At 40.1% G+C, this 24,291-nt stretch overlaps 1 protein-coding gene across 11 annotated transcripts in view; it reads left to right on the forward strand.

The window, feature by feature from the left end:
- Positions 1-24,291, forward strand: part of SLC12A4 (solute carrier family 12 member 4) — a 45,956-nt gene that overhangs the window by 1,066 nt on the left and 20,599 nt on the right. For 3 of the 11 annotated variants that reach the window (XM_062500302.1, XM_062500300.1, XM_062500311.1), the window contains exons 2-3: positions 18,583-18,677; positions 19,952-20,083. In XM_062500302.1, coding sequence (XP_062356286.1) covers positions 18,583-18,677; positions 19,952-20,083 — 227 coding nt within the window. The other 8 variants (XM_062500306.1, XM_062500304.1, XM_062500307.1 and 5 more) reach the window with 8 other exon arrangements.

The following is a 24,291-nucleotide window of genomic DNA, read 5'->3' on the forward strand; positions in this document are numbered from 1 at the left end:
GACTGAGATATAAATAATTTTAAATACAGTGAGTGTTTCTAGTGCGAATGTGAAGGACACCTAGATTTGGGCAGTAGTGTAGTTCTCATACAAGGCTGTTTTAGCTCTTTGTGCAATCTGTTCTCCTTTTTTCTCTCTTGGTTGTGTTTAGCTTTCTGTAACCTTTAGGAAGAGGATCTTCCCATGGGCTCATCTAGTGAATCTGCCTTACCCTCTGAATCATGAGTGACTCTAGGCAACAAAAGAAAAAGCAGTAAACACCTGACCTGTTCTTCCTTGCCTGTGCAGTCAAACTTTTCAGGCTGCGGATGTTACTGAATGTACAGTAATCCCTGAAGGGAGCCTGCACTGCTCAGGCCTTTGCTTAAGGAAGGCAACAGGGTTCTCTTGCTGAGTGATCCTCAACTGTCATAAGAACAAAGTTCAGTTCCTGCCTTCTTAACTTGTTTATTTCTCTGAGAATATGCATTTCAATCTCCAGTATGTGTGCATTGGGAGTTTTTTTTTTTTTTTTTGTATAATTTTCAAGAAAATTTTAGATTTTGAGGACTAAGTTGCTTACAAAGCCCTAATGCCCGTTCTTTCCATGCCGAGTGTGGGTGTTTTAGGATGACGAAAGGGAGGTGCTTTTCCCAAGCTGTCTATTACCACAGACAATTTGAGGCACTAGCCCTAAAGGCTGTACAGGGCCTTTAATTTGTTTTGTAAAATAGGACAGTTTTACTCTCAGGCTACTTTACAATGTAGTCCCCATGTGTATGAAAGTAACAGGTGTTCTTTACCCGTCTCAGCAGGTTGAGGTGGACAGCTCATGGAATGCTTTTTCCAGTAGATAGCTTTGGCCATGGGTTGGTAAGTGTGGCTTGTGGAAGTTGCTGCCATGGTGGATAAAGGAAAGTCAGCCCAAACCACCTCTTACCTGAGTATGAGGCTGCCTGTAGGATGAATGCAACCAGCACCCCTCAGGATACCCACTGAGCTCCTGTCGCAGTCCATCAGTCACTAGCAGGCTGTGGCCTCTAATGTGCTGCTGTCCCAGCTGCAGTGCCCAACCATGCTGCTGGAAGTTAGCTGAGTCTCTGTATTTTAAAGCTGATAAATATCTAGTAATTTCTTTACTAATATATGGTAGCTAGTTCTGTTTCTGTTTGAACTCTAACTGCCTTCCATTTTTTAATTTACTTTCACAGTAATTAAGTATTGTTTCATATCCTCAGGGTGTGTGTATAAAGATATGTGTCTTGCCTACCTGTACTGACAAGCATGTTCTTCTCCCCACTAGCCTTTTCTGTTTTTTCCTGGGTTTCTTGTGTGTGTAGCTCTGTAGAGGGGAATCTGAACTCAATCTTGTGTTACTCCTTTGGGTTTCGGTGCTGGTTTCTACATCCTGTGCAGTTACCCTGGCCTCTCACACAGGGGGTGTTGATGATATGACACAGTAGAGGTGGAAAGCAGAGTATCTCAGAGCTGTTGAGCACTGGCTGGAGCCTGCAGACTGGGGGCTAGAGGGTGACCCTGCAGAGCCTTCTGTGGCAGCTGATTACGGGGCTCTTGGAGGGATTTGTTGGTGTTGGTGATGCCCCTGATTGGAGATAAGATAAACTGTTCGACTCCATTGCAGAGTTCAAGTTTTAGGTTGTGGCCTTATCGAAGTGCACACAGTTGATACATGATACACAGTGATACAAGGGTGCCCACAGAGCTGCCTAAGAGTGCCCATGGTCCAGGCTTTCTGTGCCATCATGTAGCTCCACCACAGGCAGTGTGAAAAATTGGTTGCAGTTGTTCTGGTGAACCTTCTGCTGGGAAGATTTTATTTAGTCAGCTTGCTGTTCAGAACCCGATTTCAAGACTTGTTTGGATTGCTGGGTTTGATGGGCTCAGTTGAGGTGACTCAGTAATGACATGGCCCTTCCAGAGTGTGGCCGTGGCACTGCAACTGTTTGTAGCAAAGCAGTGGCTGTGTTGGCCAGCATTCCTTGCACAGTATCTTAGGCTGTTGCTAATGGTTCTGATGGATTCTTTTTTTAATGGATTATTTTTACCGCTGCCTTTATTTGTCATATCTCTGTTTTTGAAGGTTTTGCTTTTTTTTTCCTGAATTTTGCCTTTTTTAGGACGTCAAGTGATAGGGCGTCATCTAAACTCTGCAGATGTGAAACTGTTCTGCAACAGAATTTCTCATCAACCATTTCTATAAGAAGACATTAGTCAGTGTGCAATAATTAAGCCTTGTCAGATAGTTCCAGTGCTTGCTTATGAATAAAATCAGTCTTTTATTTCTAAGTAGGTTCCACTGACTGCCGCTGCTTGTAATAGACTTTGACATCTTTCATTTAGAAAAAGAAGTACAAAGAATTATCCTGTGATCCTATGACAAACATGTGAGCCCTTCTTTCTGGATCGTCAGGGATGAGAAATGTGAATTTGGCATCCCCTCTGTCTTTGAAATTAAGCCAGCATATTAGGTTGGGTACACAGGGCAAGAAGACAGACAGTGGGGTCTGAATAGTGTTTTAAAAACCAAATACACTTTGCTTTAATAGAAATCTCAGCTCCACAGTGATTGTGCACCCTGTTAACCAAAGTGTGTCAATATCAGGTGTCCTGTGGGAAGTTATTTATCTTCCCTTGACTTTTGTGTGGAAATGAGACACTGATCAGCTTGGTGTCAGTAACTAGCTTTGGTCAACTGCCACCCTTGGTTTTTGCCAAGGAATCGCTCTGCTTGTGTTCCATTTGTCACATGGCTTCCTCCAAGCCCTGAGTTCTCTAGAACTAGACTTGAGACTTTTGCCTTGAGCTTACATTCTGCGTTGGTGTGTTCAGTGTTCTTGTGCAGCAGCAGATTGTGCTGCTCATTTGCAGTGAGCTGTTTTGGAAATTGTGGGTAAAGTTCTGGTGTGATAGCAGCGTGCTTTTTCTTTAAACTTCCTGGTTCGCTGTTTTGATCTGTGGTAACTTACTGGTAAAGATTTTCAGTCTTTTGCAAGACTTGAAACTAAGCTCACATGAAATGTGTCTGAAGATACTTTTAATGGGGATGCATAAATCATTCAAAAATTCTTCTTCAAAGTGCTTAATTCTTACATGTAGGTGTTTTGGTGAAGTCCAAAGATAAGATAAAATTAGTCATGTAATAAATTAGACACTAGGGCTAAATAGGACCGACAGAAACATGTCCAAATAGCATTTAAGTTATCTTAAAAACTTCTGTTGGCAGCAGTGTGGCTAAATGGCACTGTTGTGATGGCTGTAGTGGAATATTTTTGCATAACCTCTGTAGCACAAGTGTCTTCAGAGTTTTTTTGTGTTGCTTAAAAGCCACAGAAAGAAGTCATAAAGGAGGCAGCTTGGGGTGGAGTTGAAGCAGAACCTCTGAATTGTTTCAGAAAAAAGAAAGTAACCTGAGAATAGCAATACTGATGTCAGTGAGCTGTCTTTTCTGGTGATTTATTAACTATTCTCTTATTGAAAATGGGATGGATACTGCATGTTCTTCAGTGTGGTTGCATTTTGATGAGGAGGGTTTTTTTTTCTGTTCTGCTGGCATTTGGTTTTCCCTCTCTGAAAAGTATGATGTGTAAATTTGGAGAGATTAAAGGTGTCCTGTCAGTGCTAAATATGTAAATATTTATTTGTTTTCACAAAGGGTATTTGGGGGATCCACAGCAAATAGTTATGGTTTTCAGTGCAGATCCTGAAAGGGTCTTTGCAGCAGGTTTATGCTTTAGAAGTCCTGGTAGGTTTTTTGTTGTTAGGACTTTTTTCCTTTTCTTCCCTCTTTCCTTTTTAATTTTTTTTTCTTTCTGTTTGACCAGTCAGCAATTAACACAGCACTGATTGCAATGCTAAATTCCAGAATGCTTTTCTCAACAATACAGGTGCATAGAGAAGTGGACTCTTGCTTCAGATAAGGAAAGATAAGAGCTCGGCATGTGAAAAATGAGAGTGGGAAAGTGCTTTGTGACATAATTAACTGTGTATAATAGCTGGGTGAGTGAAGGAGGTGGTATATACTTTATACCCTGTAATCAAAGGAATTTTTCTGAGGAGCTCTTCTTCCTGGAGCCCATGGTCAATACCTTTGGTTTCTTTTATTGGCTTGTAGTGTAGTAAGGTTTAATTTGTTAAAATGCTTGTCTAGGAAAACAGAAAAGTTCTTGTTGCTGCATAAACCGCTACTTTTGCTAAGCATGTCTCATACTACTTCTAATTTGTGCAGAGATTAGGACCGAGCTGGAGAGGCTTCAGCTGTCCAGTACCAAGGGGATCATGGTGCCAGCTGCTGGTGAACAGGAGACTTAGCTAAATATAGGAAAACATGGGCCTTTTTGTGGGTTCTCTGGTATTTCAGTTATTTGAAAAAGCTCTGGGAAGAATCTTTGCGATACGTCTAAGTGAAGTGAAAGCAGCTCCTGTACCCGTGTGTATGTGTGGGTCTGCATGTTGCACAAAATGAAGAGAAGATTGTTAAAAAAGCCCAAACAACCCTCTGTTGGTCTTTTGCAGCTGCAGAGTTTTTGTGTTTTGGAGAACACCTGCATTAGAAGGCTAAGCAGTTGTACATGAAAAGACATGGATTTTCTACTTAATTTTCTCCGCTTGTGCTTGCTAAGCGCCCGTTCCAAGTTTGCGAATATTTTAATAATGCTGAAGTTATATCTTCTATACAATATCTGAACTTTTCTAAAGAATTTTAGGTACATTTTTGGGTGTCTTGTGTTTTTATTACCTCCCTCTTTCATGTATAAAACTGATCTCTGTGTGTTATTCAATTTCCCCTTACAAATTTCTTCAGTGTTTCACTTCCTCAAAGAAAATAGTGACATCTGTCTTGTTTTCCCTGCTGCAACAAAATTAAATCATAAGTTTTTGTATGCTTTTCAATGTAAAATTGAATTTTGGCTTTACTGTGAAGTTCTGTGTAGAATGAAGACTAAGGTAGTTTGCAGTCTTATTGACTGGGAAATGCAGCCAAACATAGTAAATGCTGTTGGCTGAGGCTGGCAACAACCACCTTGAGAGGGATCAGAGTCAGTGATCACTGCCTTGTTTTGAAGTGCATGTAACAGGTTGGGGGATACCCAGTGCCACAGGGAGAGGAAAGCTGCATTGGTGAGTTTCCCTTTCCAGGACCAAATTAAAGATTTGCATCTGGTTTTGATTGTAATGCAACAAATACTGTGCAGACTGCTTTAAATTACAGAAAAAATTGCTATTAGCACCAATACGTGGAGCAAGATTTCTTTGATCAAAGGATCCATATCTTCAACTTCTTGGTTCAAGGTTGCTCTTTAAATACTTTGCTCTGTGACCTGCATTGCACTGGAAAAAAAAATGCACCATTTTTAAGACATGGTTTAAAGCCTATTTGAATTACGTTTTAGGGATGTTTCCTTGGTCTTCAGTAACCTCCGAATTGGAAGTTTTGCATCTCTTAATTGTACTAAGCTGATTTTTATTCTCAGATAATAAATTTTCAGGTTTGTGATTTTTTTTGTTTGTTGGATTTAGTAAAACCTCTTTCTTAATTATTGGTTTTCAGTAGGCAACTGTTTAAATGCTGCCAAGTGGTCCCTTAGCAATGAGTAGTACTGTTCTTATTCTTTCAGTTGGGCTGCTTTGGATGATTCCTTTCAGCATACTTGGATTTTGTCATGCATGGAGGTCGTCTGAGCATCTTTCATAGTGGCTGCTGCAGTAACTGCCAAGCAAACAATATCTTTTTTTTAAGCAAGCAAAATAATAAAATACACAAAAAAATATTAGTCTTTTCAGACTCAAATACATGACAGTTAATGTCTGTCTTTGAATGTAAAAAGCCTACATAAAATTCCAGCCCTTACAGTGCCTGTAGAGTAAACCTCTCTGGAATTTGAATATGACAACATTTCGTATACTGCATAGATAGATATATATCTGTGATAACTGTGTCTGGAGGTTATTTTGTAGCCTGTTTACTGCCTATTTGCCCCCTATAGCTTTTATTTTAAACACTGTTTCACAAGTTTCAAACTGTCACTTCTGAACCATAAAAAGAAGTTCCTGGAGTGAATGGAGTAGCATTTTTTCCTAAGATGCTTTTAATAAGGCTTTAGATTTTGTGGTGGGTTCTAGGTATGGCTTGGAAAAGAAGATTGTTTGCTTTCCAGCAGTCTTAAATCATGTCTGAGCAGCAGAGATACAGTTCTGGGAATACATTTTTTCAAATTTTTGTTGCCATTAAGGGTACCTGGTTGAATTCTTTCTTAGTCATCTTTTGATCTTCTTTGTGCTCTGTAGGACAGAGAGATGGAATTTGACATGCAGAATAAAGTGCCCCAAAAAAGCTTCTACTCAATTAGCTTATGGATGAATGGGGAAGTTTGATAACTTGGCAGTTATGCTTTGCTGACTGGAGGCAGCTTCAGACTTGTTGGAAATGTAAATGAAATGGTGTTTTGCTGAGCAGAAGATGAGAGGCCAGTGCCAGGCAGGACTGGGCAAGGGGTGAGGGAGGAGGTTGCTGGTACTGGTGAAAGAGTGGTCATCATCCCACCTCGTATTGATGGTCACAGTGCTGCTCCAGGGAGCCAGGGACTCCTTCATGTAAGGCATGGCATGCCAGCATTTCCACAGGTATTCACATTTTGTGTCTGGATTTTTGTTTGGCCCACGGGTCCATCCTCTTGAATGCAGGGTGCTCAGTTTGCCCCTTTCTCTCCACCCAAGTGACCTGCATTGTCCTAGAAGCCCAGCTCTTTCATTGACTGGCACATGGTCTGTACTGTCATGAGGATGCAATCCATCGATTACTCTGAAAATGAGAATCAAAGCTGGGAGCTGCTGTTGGAGCTGGCTTGCAGGGGTTGTATAACAGATCTGGCAGAGCAGCGGTGACGCAGAGCTGTGTGTAGGGCACAGGCACGCTGTGCTATGCATAGGCTCAAGGTAATTATGCCTCAACTAAACTAAATAGGCTTCATCTCCTACCAGTAGCCAGCAATTTCTTCCGTTTACCTGAGGGATTTAGAACACTATTCAGTCACTGCAGTTACCCTCTTATCATGAAGCAGACCACACAACCTTCTGACTTTCACTTCCATGTTGAAAGGAAAAAAGGGTTTTTATGGTGTGTCGTTGGAAGCTGCTCATTTGCTGAGTTAAGAAGGGCAAGTTTGTTGAGACTTGCTCTTGCATACTTGAAATTGCTGATTGCTACAGTAAAACAGAGTTTTTATGCCCTGAAGTATAATGGTTTTCCATAAAATTATCTATAGCAATGCTACTTTGTTTTATGACCCTGTCTCTGTTTGCAAGCTGAGTAGCCCTGAGCTTAGTTACTGTGTGCAAAGTCCACCTCTGGATTTCCTTGTAGGAGGTCAGATCTGAGTCAGGACTAGGAGTAATTCAAGAGGATGGCATAGCTGCTGCTGCTGTCTCTGATGGAGGACAGCACATTACTGTTTCTCCTCTGCCTTCTACCTTTGCATTCAGGAGCTTTGTCTTGCTGCTCCTCTTCTAAATAGTATAATTTATCTTACTTTTTCTACTACTTGCTGTAGTATATATTTGTGTCCAGAGCTGACACAAAGGTAGAAGTTTGTTAATTGTTTTGCAGGTCTGATTTTAGAAGCCACTGCTCCTCTATATTTCTGGCTTTGTTCTGCTAAGGCTTTAACTGTCCCGTCTGTGATTTCAGTATGTGAAGTGTTTGGCAGTAGTACCACTTGACCATCTCCCACCTCTTCAACAGCATCCCTTCCTTTTCCTTGATTCCTGTTTGTGTTCTGCACCCTGTGTTGGGGCACAGATTTTTTGAGAGCATCACAAGCCTACCCTTGCTTCAGCTCCTGCATGGAACTTTTAGACTTCTTTGTCTAGGCCAACACAAACTACTCACTCTTGATGTGTTTCAGTGTTCCAGTAAGTGTGGTGGCAATGTCAGGGGTTAATTTCTGTGACAATCATGAGAGGAGGTATAGCTGAGCCATGTTTGGTAGATCCCAATTCTATGTAACCAGACAGTGGGATTATTATCTGCCTTAAGATGCCTTTTAACACACATGCAAGGAGCTTTAAAGCTGTAACTCAAGGCAACACAGAGAGAATTATTTAATTGCAGTATTTTGCCTTTGCCCTTTTAAGACGCTGTATTTGTAAACTTTGTGGTAGAAGCATATATTTAGGAGGAGCAAACTGACTACTACACATCTTGGAGTGTTTTCTGACTTAGATTGTGTTCCAGCTGCCTGGTTCCTGACTGGTGAAGCAGAAAAGTGATCTCATGTTGCTGCTTGCTCCTTGAGGAGTTTCTCTAAGCTATGTGTTGTACTCACTTCGCTCTGATGCTCTTGCAAACAGATGAACTTTCTATAAAATGATGGTAAAAGCCACTGTGGCTTCTCCAGGTATCTGACTTTGTCTTGGTCTGTGCTGTGTTGCACTGTGTGAAATGTGTTGTGCTGTTTTGTGGGCTCTTTGTAAATGTGTGCCAAAATATTTGTATTTTAGAAGAACGGTGGTTTGCTCTTTATCATGTGCAGTGTTAGAGCTCTCTCCACCCTCTAAAATGTTCAGTGGGAAGGAGTGACTCTCTTTGCTTGGAGAAGTCTCATGCTGATTTGTACTTTTTCTAAGTATTATGACCAGAGTTAGTGAGTTTTGGCTGTTTGGAGCACTTCACACTGAAAGGTCATCCTTGGATTTCAGCCTTGGACTATACACATCCTTAACCTTTTTTTCCCCTTTATTTCTCTCCTCCTTAAAATGCCCTCCCCCTTCACTTTTTCCTTGGCTTAAAAAAAGAATCTCTCACGAACTTTGTTTTCACATGGAACACAGTACTTCTCAAATGTAAGAAATATCTGATATTCAGCACTTTCTGTATGAGTTAACTGACTGAAAACTAATGACATTCAGGGTTTCACAATCAGCTTGTAAGTGGTTACCAATGTCTTTCTGCTGTCTTCCAGGAATGGATAGTAGATAGATGTTTGTACATGTACATTGTGTAGTATGACATGCACAGAATGTGCATACATTGAAATGTTTAAAGTAATTATAGCTCCTTTCTCCTGTTATTTTCTGCATGTCTGGAGCATATTTAGCATCCTGGCTCTTACTTTATTTCTTTCCACTTGTTCCCTGTAGGAAGTTTTTTAAGCTGGTGGCAGTACTGGCTTTTAGTGGTCACTGTTCCCATCTGCTTTCTCTCACTCCAAGGTTTGTGCCTCTACAGTTGTTTCTTTGGCCTATATTGAGCTGGAGCAGGGAACAGGTATGTCCAAAATTGTGGTGTGTGTTTTTTGGACTTCTTTTTTTTGTTCTCTCCTTTGTACTGTGAAGCCATGATCAGTTGAACATGCTGAAAAAGCTGATAAGAATTTTCTGTATTTGATACCAGAAGGAAAGGTGTATTTGAATAGAATATTGCATGGAGTCTGCATACTGGTCTCATAGATGTCTATTGCAGTCTTTCAGAGAAAGTGAGAACATTTTATAGCAAGACAAGAGGCTTTTCCTGAGGCAGGGAAAGTTCCAGAATGCTGCTCCCTATATTTTGATAGAAGATGTGCTGTATCTGAGGTGCCCTCATGTGAAGGGATGGAGTTTCAGGGAGGATAATAGTGAGAAATGGTTTTGGAGTTGTTCCACATGAAAGAACCTCTGAAGTGGATTGCAGTGAAATAAAGGTGGTTTTTAATTTTGTTTTTTTTTTTTTTTTCCATCTGGCAGTGACAGGTTATATTATGAAAGCTCCGAAGTGATGCGAGTTCCTAAATCCAATTTCTCAAAAGTGACTTGGCATCTTTAACTGCACAGGTATTCCTGGTGACTGTACCAACCTCATCATGTAGCTAAGTCTTAGGGAGGTGTGTGTTGGTATCCAGAGGACCTCCTTGTGAATGGGCAGAATGATGAGGGCTCTGGCAATTATGAAGTGCTTAGAATCACTGAGTTAGTATTTCTTGTGTATCTTCTATAAAACTCCCATTTCATCCTGCTGTTGCTAGTTAGTTTTTTTTTTTGTGATATTGCATGTGGTTCATCCATTAATGGGTCATCATATTCTAATGTATTGAAGATGGAAAGAAACAGATCACTATTTTCACTTGAAAGCTGCAATGCCTGCAGGGCTAACGTCACAGAGCTGCACATTCATGGCATGAGCAGGTTTAAAACCCTCTCTGGTTCCACACTCAGCAAGGGGCAGATCTGTGGCACGCTTTTCTGTGTAAGTGTGCAAACAACTGCAATTTGCCTCTTAAATGTGGCTGGGCTGGGATTTGGCATTTTCTGTAAGATCCTGATATTTGTACATTTTCTCGGTGTTGAAAGGATTATAACGCCAGGATTGTATCAGTGTTGGCTTAGCTTTCTGTAAGGAACTCTTGCTTCCTGGAGGAGATCAGTCCAACGTTGCAGCCAGCACTTTGTCAGAGCAGGTAGAAAAAGTTCTTTTGGAAATACGAAATTATTATTAAAGTTGTCCAATCCTCAGGACTTCACAGAGGAACCATTTACTAAAACATGTGCTAAGAGCTGGAAGAAGAATAATGGTAAACCAAGTTACTGAAAATGTCAAAGAACTATTGCTAAAGGGTAAGTACTTTGCTGATATTAGCACCTACAAAGAATTGTAGTGTTCTGAAACCATCAGTGTATCTTAACTGAAAAATAAAGTCACAGTGCTTTCTGAAACACACAGGATTATTAAATTGTTAAATCCTTCGAGTTGTGTAGGGTCAGTCAAATTGATGGGTGAGGCTCTTCTCTAATCTAGTTTTGCAAAGTACAGTAATAGTCTTCACACATGTTTATCTGGGGATAAATCCAAGATCTGTGCTTAATTGTATACTTATTTTTGTACTCTGCTCCAGCCTATCTGTTGCATAGGGTGTTGTCTGGGAAAGTTCTGGCTGTTTTGTTCAAGCAGAACACAAGCAAATGCCATCTTTTTAACTCTGAACTGGTTCAGAGGAATGAATATATTATCAATAATACAGCTTTTTGTTTTATTTTTTGGGTACAGTTATGCTTTCTTTGTGTCACTTTTGTAGGTGCCATAACTGTTGCTGATGATAAATGTGTACTGCAGTGTAGTATGTAATAAGTTTTAAGAATCACAGCTTTACTAGTTGGGTAGAATCCAGTAAACTCAAAACTATATTGGCAGTGTCAATTAATAGTGAAGTAAATAATGTTATTACATAGCATAATATTAGTGAATGAACACCATATACTATTAAAATGAGCATGAATGCCAATAGTTTGGTGTTTAAGCTGCAGTTTCTGATGGAAATGTTGAGTGTTCATTGTTGCCAGTCAAACTGATCATTTGAACAGAGGCTCTCAAAGCTATCCAGGGAAAGATCTGTCCTTTCATTCTGCTATGTTTTCCTCTCATATGCCTTATTGTTGTGTGGGTTCTTATCTAGTGTGACTTTGGTCTTTATATTCATCAAATACCGGGTCAGTTGGGATTTTACAGCTTGTGCTTTCTGCTACCTTCACTGAAGAAGACCTGGTAGCCCAAGGTCTTGTGTGAACTGGCATTAGCAGATTTCAGTTAGTTATTTCATTAGCAGTGCCTAGTTTGTAGTGTGAATGAGTTTTATATGACTAGGTGCAATGCTAGTTATTTCCTGTTTCTCCTATTTCTGGTGTAAATACAAGAATTCTGTTAAAAAAAACCCCCACACCTAAACCAGCCCAGCCTCAAAACAAGAACTTAGTGGGGTTTTCAAAACATTTTGAGAAACTTTTTTTTCTGAGCTTGGGATGTCACTTTGCTACTTTTGTCATTTTTGCAACAGGGAAAAAGAAAATTACTGTTTTCAGTTTTGAAAAATATGGAATTTAAGTGTCTGATTTCTGTTAATGTCAACGTAGTGATATCTGCAAAAGCATAATTGTGCATTGTATTATTTGGTACAGTCTCATGTATGAACCAAAAAATATGTTCCATAACATTCTGAGAATAAATAAGAGTTCTGTTTAATCCAGCCACATGTGAAGAACCACATGAATAGAAGCAGACTTGAAATGTATTTGAAAGCAAGTTGTTGTCTGCATGTTTCTTAGGTTATCCTAAAATGACAGTCCCTTGATTTACTTCAGCAGTACTCTTGAGTGCTTGGCTGCTGAAATGTAGAAGTACCAGGGTTCTTGGACTGCTGGCAGAGTCCAGGAAGATTGTTGAGGTTTTTCTGTTTCTCGGCCGTGCTCAGACCTGCAGGTTTCAGTGGCCTGTGAGTGATGAGCAGAACCCTCTGAACATCACACAGCCTTTGGGAGGAGCAGTATGAGCATTATCCTTATTGACATCTGGGAAACGGTGTCTCAAGAACTGTTAAAAAGAAACCAAACCCCCAAAGTGTGGCAAAAATGGACATGGACAGCTTTTTATATTAAAACTTTATCCATGAGGCTGTGAACAAATGCCCTCAAAATAATCTTGACTAATAAAACCTGATTATGCAATAATTTGTTTGGAGCAATCCTATTGTTTCTCCATTTTTGTCCCCAGTAGAATATCTACCTTGGGCATATTCATTTGCTTGTAGGTCTTGTGAGAACAGTTAAGTGTAGCAAATCTATTTTGAATTTGTGGGAAAAATCAAAGTAAATTGTGTCTTAATTACCACTTGTGTAGAAATTTGCAGAACATACTGACACATGAAAATCTGAGAAAGTACAAATTAATCAGGACAGAACTAACTTACTTTCCAAAGTGGGATAAATTTTGCCTACTTTGAAACATCGATAAATTAGGGTTTTATTTAGGTTAGGCTCTCTTTAGAGGTGATTTGCAGCATGTCAAGGTGCATGCACAGGAGAGGCACTCCAGGGGTCAGCTAACTGAGCCATCTATTTCTGAGTGAGAAGTGAGCCTCTGTGATTAGTTGGCTACAATAGCCTGCTGTTTAGATTGCTCTTATTCAGGGAAACCACAGCGGCTACTTGGGTATCAACTCTGATTTTTAATCTTAGATTCCAGTGTTACTGGTAGATGAAATATTGTAAGTATGCATAATTTTTGTTGTAATTTAAAAAAAAAAAAGGTCAGATCAAGCGGTCTGCTCTGTGCATGAAAATGGCCCTTAGCAATCACAGGTTTTGTGACCAGTAATACTTGTGAAATAGTGTCTGAATAACAGCAAAACATGGTGTTAGCTGCTAGACAGGCTATTTCATCACAGTGTTTGTTACTGTGCTGGACACAAAGGAGTTTGTATGTGCCCAGTAGGATTACAAGTGAGATACTAACTCTTACACTGCTCCAAAAATTAAATTACATTGAGGGGAGCAGTGTTGGGCTGTCCTTTGAGCTGCTTTTCTAGGAAATACCTGCTGTTTGTTAGTTATAAAGGGGTAAATAAACCAGTGCGCTTCTTGGTCAAGCTGAGCGTTTCAGTTCCAGCTCTGACTTGAGCCCTGATTGGCACTGCAATTATTTGAAGAATTTTGGTCCCTCACTTAAGACTTGGCACTTCAGGGAGGGTTCTGGCAGCCCTGCATGCCATCCTTACAGGTCCCAGCAGTGTCTGGAGCTTTGTCCAGCTTTCCTGCCTCCAGAGCCCCTTGGAGGCTGTGCTCCTCCTGAGATGCTGTGAGCAGGGTGTGTGTGCCTCTGCCAGCTGGCATTAGCTCAGCTATGATGTGCCTGTAGAAGCAAAGTGGCACAGGTTTCTTAGCAATGTTCAGCCCTTTTCAGAATTTGCTTTTTCTTTAATGTTTTAAACTTGCACTGGCATTGCTCTGTTCACCTTGTTATCTGTGTGGGCCAGAAAAAAGCTGGTCAGGCTCTGTCCATCTGTGCCTTCAGCACATCTAAACTTGCCATGTAGATGCAGTTTCCATAAGAAGTAGGTGAGTGTCTCTGGGTTAGTCATGTCCTGATGAAAGAATCTGTAACTTTTTAAAGATGTATTGATTTCCACTTCTTTACCTGAATGTGATGAAGTAGGGGAGTGGTGTTTTTTTGTAAGGGAGTTTAGCAACTAGCAGAGAAAAATAAAACCTTGACAGGTCAAGTCATGCAACTGCTCTTGCCACCTTCTCAGTGATTATTTAAGTGTGGCAGAGTAAACCTTATCATTGTGAAGCTTCCTGGTCTTCTCTGTACAATAGTCTCACTGTGCCTAATTGTTCAGCTTTCATGTATCCTCACTAATCTGTCTTTTAGTTATGACTAAAGATTTTCATATGTGTCTTTTGTTTGTAATCTCTCTAAATTTTGGTTTTCATCCCTCAGTTACTTAAGAAAACACAATGGCTTGCACAGAAGATTAGCATTCAGCATACTCAAGCAGTGAAACTGTGTCTGTCTGGCCTAATCCTCTTCCAGAAGGAAAGCAGTAACATGAATAGTGTCCTCAGTGTTCTTAATCCTTTTAATTTTTTTTTTTTTTAGTGAAGACGACATTAACCTTTTGGAGAAGAACAAAATTAAACCAGTCAGTAGAATATCTGCTACAGTTTAGTCACAGTGTTTTTTCTTGGCTGTCACGCAAAAGTTTGGACATCCATTTATTGCTTTTGTTCTGTTTCCTGAGTTTGTGTGTTTGCATGTGTGGGAGCATGCACACTTGAGGGTTTTAGGTTTTGTTTCATGGATCACCTCTGATGGTTCAAGGAGCTCAGGTGATCCACAGGATGAGGAACTTGTTCTCTGGACCTGTGCCCATATCGAAGTGCGGGGAACTATGCTGGAGTTGTTGAGGTAAACTGTATGGTTGAAGTGGTGGCTGCAAACAGAATTAATCTGGTTTGGGAGAGAGCTGGTAGCATTCAGAAATAAAATGTCTTAATTATCCAAAGATAATGAAGACTGAGAAGCAATGAAAGAAGCGAAGAGGAAACATTAGCCTACTTGGAATACGGCTTGAATACCTCAAAATTTGAGATTAATTAGGGACTAAGGCAAATAAATTATTCTCTGTTGCAGAGTATTTAGCTCCCTCTTTGCGAAATGTTCCTTGCAAATCAGTCTTGCATGATGAAAACTAACACCACATAGCTACTGGCCAGGACCAAAAGACTTGATAACTAAGAATGAGGAAAACTGTGCGCATGTCACAGGATGGTGCTTGCCCAGGAGACTTCATGCTTCAGAATGTAAACCATCCTCGGGTGAAGCTGGGGCAAGAATTCCCCAGAGTAGCTTTCCGAGGTCACGTCCGCTCCCTTCCCAAACTGATGGAGATAACTCATGCTTCCCATGCAAGTAAGTGTCTCTGAAGCTGCTGCTGTTGCTCATTGGCACGCAGAATATACTGGACAAATTTTTTTCTTGCAGTGGTTTCTGTACTGTGCTGCAGTCTGGTGTCTTTTTTAAAGTACAGTTGTGATTGTTGTTGAGGAAATGGTTGTTTGCTGGAGGTTTTACTCCTGGAATGGAAACACAATATGAAAAGAGAGAAAGTGAGAGGAATGCTTTGATTTAGAACATGTCTATAAGGAAGAGATTGCATTGAACATGCAGCTGTGGTGAAGGTGATTTTTGGCTGTCATTTAATTAGCTGTATTTAAGTTAGCCATGTGGTGGTCTTGAGTTAGCACACATCTCAGCAGTACCAGTTCTACTTATTGGTGATGTGGAACTAGGATGTTATTGTGAAGAACTTGCATATAAACTTACAGTCCTTCACTTCCTGTTGATAGTGTACAGTGTTTGAGAGGGGCTTTAAAGTGGCACGTCATTAAATCAGGAAAAGGTCGCTTTTATTTTTATTTTTGCATTGTCTGCAGTAATTCATATGTATGTTATTTCAGGACAGCAGAGCTAGTGCTGTGAATGTGGTAAAAAAGCCTGTTGTACTTCTCTATCATCTGAACCATTGAGAAGAAAATGTGCCTTAGCAATTGCAAAATCAGTACTATATTTCCAGTCACTAGTTCTACTGAATTTTCTATTCAGTTTGGGCTTCCTGTGTGCAGGATGGTGTATAAAGCCATCTTGCCAGGGGGTCAGATTTGGAGGGAAAGTCTAATGGGAAGGGTTTGAGTGATGCTTGAACATATAAATGGAAAATGAGATAGAGGATGGAAGCTCTTTATAGAGAGAGAGAGGTCTTCTGTACAGACCAGTTGTGAAAAATTCACTGGTGGTAAAATGAAGATGCATCCAAAAAATAATATCAATTAAGTTGAAGATTCATCTTAAGTCACTGGTCTTTGTCAGGCTCAGGGAGGTGGTATGAAGTAATTCTTAACTAAGGAGAGGTTATGTGGATTATGGTAGCATTTTGAAAGAGCTGAAGAATTATCATCTTGTTTAAGAAACTGAGATTGAATGTACGAATGTATCTTGGCAGGAGCAGGATTTTGTACATAAAAAGGTTGAGAGTTGCTCTAAGTGTTAAAGTAAAAGAACACTCATTATGCTGGTTTGAGATAGTGATAAGGGTTCTTGATGGAAGAAGGAAAACTAAGGCAGCAAAGAATTGTTTTAAAAATCACTCAGTGATTAAAAAGAAGGCAAAAAAACCCCAACAGGTTGATATTTCAAATTTTCAGTCACCAGAGCTAGTATATAGGATTTCCTATGTAGTGTATATAGGAATGGAGGAAACAAACCAAAGTTGCTCATGACCTTGCTGTGTTTGATGAGTGTAATGGAGAAGATACTGCAGAGACCAGACTCTTGAAGAATTAAGTAGACAGTGCTTCTGTTGATAATTTGCACTATCATTTGTGTTCAATTTAATGAGTAAAAGGTATATGGCAGATAACGCCATTTCCTCAGCAAAAATTGTAAATGTACTTTAACCACAACAGGATGGGGGGACTGCAGCACACACTGCAGCAAAATTGATCTGGTATATTCCAGTATAGGCATAATAAATGTAGCAAGCAAGCAGTTTGTGCAGATTTTAACCTTTGCTAAAGTTTATAGCTGTTTGATTTTGATGCTGTGCTGTTAAGCTTGCTGATTTTTTTTTTTTAGTGCAAAAAATTCTACAATTGCAGCAAAATGAGCATCTCTTATATGTAGGTGGGGTCACCAGATAAGATGAGCCCCCTTGTTCAAGGCAGCTGCTCATTCTCATTTTGGGGTTAGTTGTCAGAGCTGTGAGAAAGGCAGTAGGCACATAAACACAGTAGGCTGCTCTTTTCATATATTTTTGGTCAGCTAAGTATTTACTTACAGAAGCTTAAAAATCCTTCTGTTCTTTGTGAATGGTTTTTCTAACAATTTCGTTCAAAGCACCTGTCAGTAATTTCCAGAAAATTGTGCTGCTTTCCATGCATGCCTTCCCTCCAGTAAGAGTAGGACTGAATGTTCTCAGAAATTTTTGGCTTATAACAATTACTTCTATAACAGTGCTGTTTGTGCTGATCACTGTGTGTAGTGGAGGACTCTTCTTTTTGCCTGTAGGTTCATTTTGTAAGTTGATTCAAATTCCAAAATGTAGAGAGATTTTTCACTTGAATTATAGTAAAATAATTTAGTGTAGCCTGGTCTAATTGATTACTGTAATAATTGAAAAGATGCATAGAAAATCCAGGCGTTTAATCTCTGACTTTTGGTGTACTCAGTGTATTGTATTTTAACTTGCAGTATTTTCATTTGAGATAATAATTTCTTTTTCTTTCATTTTTAATTTCTGTAGTGGTTACCTCTTTTGTAAATAAAAAAGGTATTCCTTGGATTAATCCTTTCTTAAGGAGATGCTCTTGGAAATCATTAATTTGTATTGGCTGAGAGAGCAGGGAGTGAAGAGGTACAGGCAAAAGAAAAGAATTTTTGTCATTGAGCAGAGGATAATGGGAGACATAGGTCCAAGAACTTCTTTTGAATATGGAAGTCAATTAAATTAACTTCCCCTTCAGAGGTTGTTTTAAACTATAGTGCCTTTTTTTTTGTTGTTGCTACAGAAAGCTCCTCTGATCTTCCATGCCTTTTTTTTTTTTTTGAACATTGCTCTTGCATATGGGAATGCTCTGGTTTTAATGTACCTGATATTAGGTTTTAATGTACCTGATATTAGGTTTTAAATAAAAAGTATAAGAGGAGCCTGGAGAATGCACAGCTTCACTGTTTAAACACAGTAAGGGTAAAATCATAAGGGTGTTGAATGTCTGCAATTAGTGGGCATAGTGAATAACAAACAGCATTTAAGAATTAAAAAGATGCTTTGGGGGCTGTTTTCCTGTATTGTCATTACAGAATCCAGTTCTTGAAGTGTTCAGTCTTAATGTATCTAACTGGACTGGACATAGAGCTCAAAGGTTGCTGTTACCATGAACACTGATTTCTAAATGCACAGGAGCTGTCCTAGTGGTTGTCACTGTTCTATGCAAGAAACAGTTATAGAAGTGAGTGCTAAGGGCACACAGAGCATTGTAGCTGTGACCCTACTTGTAAATTTTACTTTGAGGTGACTTTTATTCTAGTTTAATGAAACAGAGGTGTAGAAATAGAAATAGCTCTACCTTGAGAGTAACACCTTTGATATTGCTAACTTGTATGACTTGAGATACTGAAAAGAAACATGTTCAGTTAACCAAATGAGTATATTCCCTATGGATTCTTCAAGGTTACAGTCTCATTCTCTGCTTATCAAAACCTGCTTCTTTTTATCTTCACAGGTCACGGCAACCATAAAGAAAACAGTCCTTTCCTAAACAGTTCAGAAGCTGGCAAGGGAGGTGATTACTATGACAGAAATCTGGCCTTGTTTGAGGTAATTTCTGCTTTTTCTGAGGCTGCTCTTTGTACTTCTAATGTGACTTGTGGTCCTCCATGATGGGAGGGATTGAGCACATCTTTCTCCCCCATGTGCCTTTTTGTGGGTGTCCCTCTGTTTTTGGGGTAGCAGTAAGCAGGGAGGACAGAGCTCAGGTATGATGACAGCTGGGTCTGTGAGGCAGAGTTATAACTATAGAACTGTGTCCATCTGGAAGTAAGCAGGGGCAGACACTCTTGCTTTTCCATAAGCACAGGACCACACCAGGTGTGCAGGCTCTTCTGTGGGACTAAGTAGAGGAAAGATCCATCAGGATCCCAAAGGCCTGCTGCTCTGCTGAACAGGAGTTACATGTTGTCTCAACCTCTCTCTGGAAGGAAGGTTTTGTAATCAGGTTTTAAACATGTGAACTGCAGGTCATATCATAGGAAGGAATAAGAAAAGGGGTGCTTGGCTCATGTCATCCCTTATGGATGGCCCCATTTGGGGTCAGTTTCTGCATCATGTACAAAGCACATAATGCTACTGATCCCACCAGAAACTGTTCAAGGTGTACCTAAAGATACGATAAAGCTGCAGTTAGTGAAGTCTTTCTCAATTGGTTTTTATTTCCTGTGTGGAAAGTTGCTTCTCTTTACCTTATTGTGCTATCAGGCATGCAAGACTTTAATTTCAAAGAGAAAGGGAATTATTTTGTTCTGGGGCTTTTTCTGTCCCCCCCTGCCCCCAAACCAGAAACAGAAATTGGATGGGATCAGTATAAAGGGGGGAGGCCCTCCATACATGTGGCTGTTTGGAATTTTGTCTAGATCCACATGAATTAGATAACATAGTTTGGAAAATGTCGTGAAATCATCAGGGTGTATGCATGTCTACAATGAGCAGAGTTTAATCACTAAATCTCTGAGTTGTTTGGCAGCTTGACCTTTTTGAAAGTATATCAGTTGATGTAAATTGACGTTAGACGTACACACAAGGTTCACATTCATTTTCTCACCATTCTAAGGCTCAGACTTCTTCATGGCTGTAATTATGTTTTTCAGCACCTAAGGAGAATGATTCACATGGTGTAGACATTTTGGCATGGCCTTTTCCTATTAGTTGCCCTCCTTTCAGAAAATTAGAACCTCTCATCAGTGCTTGTCATTCCCTGGATGATTTTCCTGGTGTATTCCCTGGTAGCCTCAGGCATGCCCAGGGAGGTGTGATCCCAGCCACTCTTCAGAAATGCTGTGAACTTCAGAAGCTGCCTTTGTTGTCTTCTTCCACAGGAAGAACTTGATATACGACCAAAAGTGTCATCTCTGCTTGGCAAGTTGGTCAACTACACAAATCTTACTCAAGGTGTCAAAGAACATGAAGAAGCTGAAAATACTGATGGATCGAAGAAGAAAGTATCAAAAGTAAGTAAAGATTCTCTCCATGGCCAAAATTGATGAATGGGATGGTTCCCTGTGTAATTTTTGGGGAGCTGGCCTCCCTTCTGCTTTTTCTTAACCTCTCTCAGGAGCCACGATGATGTTGCAAAGAAATAATGTAGAACCTGTAGGGAACCACCTGTTACCAGGGAACTGGGGAGGTATGGTGGTTCAAACTGTGCACTGGAGTGCAATTCCTTATGCTTGGTGTGGTTTTAGGTAAGAAGGGGATAGGCTTTTAGTGGGGTACAAATAAAAATTGAGCCATCCCCCAGCTTCTTCCTAGTGCTGTTTTGGCTGCCCAGTGGTATTTGATACATCTCTGCAAGCCTGGTGGGTAATCACACAGGGTTTGCAGGAGATAGCACCCATCTAGAGTGGTGGGTGGAGGTCAGATTGGACACCCTGGGGCAGCTCAGGAGTCATTCTGATGTCAGGCACTTAAGCAACTGAATTCTGTCTGAAAGCATCTGCATTTAGATGGTTGTCCCCTGGAGCTGACTGTAGCAGGTGAGGTTTGATGTTTGGTAGCTGATTTCTATCAGAAGGGCAGTGTTTAACTGCTCCTCTCTCCTCTGGCAGAGCTGCAGGTGTTTTGGTTACTTCTGCACCTGCAAGTGGTGTGGTTGCATTTAATGGCTTTCAGGCCTGTCAGTTTGTTTCCAAGTTCTGTCAAAAAAAAAAAGGTTTCCAAAAAAGCTAGATAGCACTTGAATTCTGCAAGTTTTATAGCACTGCCCTACAAAGTTTGAGCCATTTCAGAAAGAGATGGCAGTGATAATATTGCAAACCAGTAGTGCTCTCAAGGAGCATGCGTGCTACCCCATGTGAGTTCCCTTACTCACACTCCAGTTCCTCACTCTGCAGTTTTACACTGGGGATAACAAAGTTGTTTTCTCAATGTAAAGCATAAAATTAAATTATATTTGAGACCACATGCACTAGAAGTGCTGCAATAATTGTGGTTAGTGTGACATCATGACAGGAGCTAAGGTCATCTGAGTGAAGTAGCTGCATTCTGGTCCTATAAGCTGACATTAAAAAAGTAATTTAAACACTTTAATTATGATTTTCTTTTGTGTGATACTTGCTATTATACTAATGGCTGAGTCTTGTCCAAAGCTTTCACCTTTACATTACTAATAATGAATGTCAGCTGCATCTCTGTTTTAGCATCCATTTGGTGGGAATAATATCAGGCATCAGCTGCTAATATGGTATTATTGCATAATCTAAAATTATTTTCACCCTCTTGCTATCAGAAGCAGATTGATTATTTCCCTGACAAAAGTAGAATGGTGGAAGATACAATAGACACAGTGCTTGTGATTTTGAGGAAGTTCTGATCACTTTTGCTCTTGATTTCCTTATTAATTGCCTGACCAGAATAGCAGGGTAAGATGCAGAGCAATCTGGAAGCTAGTCCCTTGCTTTCCTGATGGAAAAAGAATTGGTAGAATTTGGCAATGGGACTCTAGTATACAGTTGGTTAAAGCAAATGTATGTAAAACTTCACAAGGTAAAAATGGGGCAAATACCAGGAAACTGAGAACTGGTAGAGTACCCTGCATGGTGTGGTGTTACTATTTCTACATTTAGATATGATTCATGCTTGCATATTTTCAAGCTGTTTATTGCCATTAAAAAGGACTATTATCTTTATTAAAGTTTTCCTCCTATGGCAAAATAGAGTTCAGGTTTCATAACTGTGTTTTCCTGAATTAGGCTTTCCCACGTCCCTAAAATGTGTGTTCACAGACTTACTTCTCAGATGTTTTTTGTAGAATGGGTTTGGTGACCTTTCCAAAAATGACAGTATCACGCTGTATTAATATCTCAGTGTTTTCTCTGTAAACACTGCAGTTTCCTTAGGCAGACCTTTGTCTGCATGTCTGTCTCTGGGATGAATTACATCAGCTGCAATATCATAGCTTCAGGTTGAATTCCTTCTCCCTCTCTTGCCATGAGCAATACAAAATTTTAAACATCATGCAGAATATAAAATGACTGAAAACCTTGGCCAATAATTATAACCATTAAACCCAGGAAATTGAAAAGCACTAACTGGACAAGGGTATGGATTGAAGGTACTCAGAAACAGTGCAAATGGGATTCTTCTATGTACTTTTTAAATTATCTTTGAAGTATAAATCACTGTGCTGCTGTTACCTTATCCTTCCCATTTGAGCATGGGAACAGAAGTCTGGCAGTGCATTCCTGCAGCAGCAGGTCTGTTTTCAGTGGATAAACCACTGTTAACCCAGCTGGTGGTGAGTGCTGCATTGGGTGCACTCAGCAGCTGTGATAGAGTGACCTGCCTGTCACTTGCTGGAATTGGCATCTCATAGACAAGAACTGGAGCAAGGCAGATGAGCAGGCTCTAGATCTGATACTTAAAAGATGAACTGAGGAAAGCAATCCTTTCAGGCAGTGACTGTACTTCTCTGAGCAGGCAAGACAGGTCTCTCAGTGAGGACCTTTTGGCACCTAGCACAGCCTGCCAAATCATATCCTTTCAAATTAATTTCATTTCAGAGCAAGACATCTTTATATGAACATATTATCTTGTTTCAGCAACCACTCTAAATATTTTTGGTAGTAGCATTCTCTGTTAGGTACGCATCAGGTAAAATTGGCACAACTCCAATGTAATAAGGTGGAAAAAAGGGTTGCTTTTTCTTTTCTCAATACAGTCTTGCAATAAAGCACTTAACAGTCGCAGTGCTGTAGAAGTATCCCCTTCTCATGATGGAAAAAATTAAATAAACTGTTTTAGTTGATGTGTCTTTCACAAGGCAGCTCATTTCTGTGCTGCTGTCTGTCCTCATGCTGCAGAGCAGCCATGAGAGCTGTCATTGCTGATCAATGTCCCCCAGCCCTGCAGCCAAGTGCTTCAATAATCCATCACACTGGCACAATGGAAATAGTGTCCTGCAGACTCAGATCAATATTTACATAAATTATGTGTCTGCAGCTGATGAAAATGAACAGAAACATGATCTGCATCACTGAAACTGAGGCTGTTTTTGAGATTTTTCTGTCCCTTCTTGGTTGTTCTAAAACAATGTTCTTCAAAATGGATCTCTTATTTCCTTTATGCAGCATGGGGTGTTACATTTTTTCATGTGGTTGCTGTTGAGGATGAACATAATAATATCTTTGTTTCAGGTCACAGTCTGTTGAAACTTTAGCACTGGTTTAGTATCACTTAGTGATGGTTAGATGCTATAAAAAAAGGATCAAGTCGCTGCAGTTACCAGTGTTAAATATTTCTGTGAACAAGCTGGATCAAGTAACACTTGTAAATCTTTCTTTCTTATGAGTAATTTTTTTTTCCACAGGGTAAAATAATCCAGACTAAACTCTTATGCCTGAGATACACTTAGTAATATTTGCTTGGGCAGACATTTAGGCATTTCCTAGGCTGCCCTGCTCTGCAGTGGTCTCACAAGTGCACAGCTAATGCACAATTTCTCTTCTTCTGTGATCGAAGTGAGTTTGTAACTTGATAGGCTTAAGAGGCCACTTAGGAGGCAGGGGATGATGGAACATGATGGATGATGATGATGATGGAACAGTGGAGCAAAGCTGCAGGGATCACATAGGGCAGAAGATAGGAAAGAGCTGAGCTAAAGTGGATTCTTATGCACTGTGTAGGAGCAACAGAGTGGGCTTCTTTTCTTTTCTCAGATGCCAGTTTTGACAAGCTCTTTAACTCCTTTATCCTGAGATACACGTCTGACAAATTCACTTTATGGGTTCAGAGATGTTGTGAGGGAGGGACTGATGGATGAATGGTCAGATATATGATGATAAAATTGTGTGGAATGTGTCCTTGAGAGGCAAAGTGTGCATTAATGTGACAGTGGGAAGTTTCTGTGCTGGGCAATATCTGCCCAGTGCCTGGCAACATTTTTTTAGTCCTGAGCTTATGTTTATGGTTTTAAATCAGTGTGAATCAGATGAAAGTGTTGGAATCAAAAGTATCTGCACCTTCCCTTCCTTGAGGAAACAAGTACACTGTAAATAATCCTCCATGAAGATACTCATCAATTATAGCCTGGAATAGCTCAATAAAAAAAATCCTTACCTTGCCCTGATCAGGACACTTGCGTAACAGGTGTCATTTCTGTTACTATCAGACAACAATTCATTTCATCCTCATAATCCTGGTAAAGCTGATCAGGTTAGAT

This window comes from Cinclus cinclus, chromosome 11 (assembly GCF_963662255.1).
Source record: "Cinclus cinclus chromosome 11, bCinCin1.1, whole genome shotgun sequence".
NCBI classification, from domain to species: Eukaryota; Metazoa; Chordata; class Aves; order Passeriformes; family Cinclidae; genus Cinclus; species Cinclus cinclus.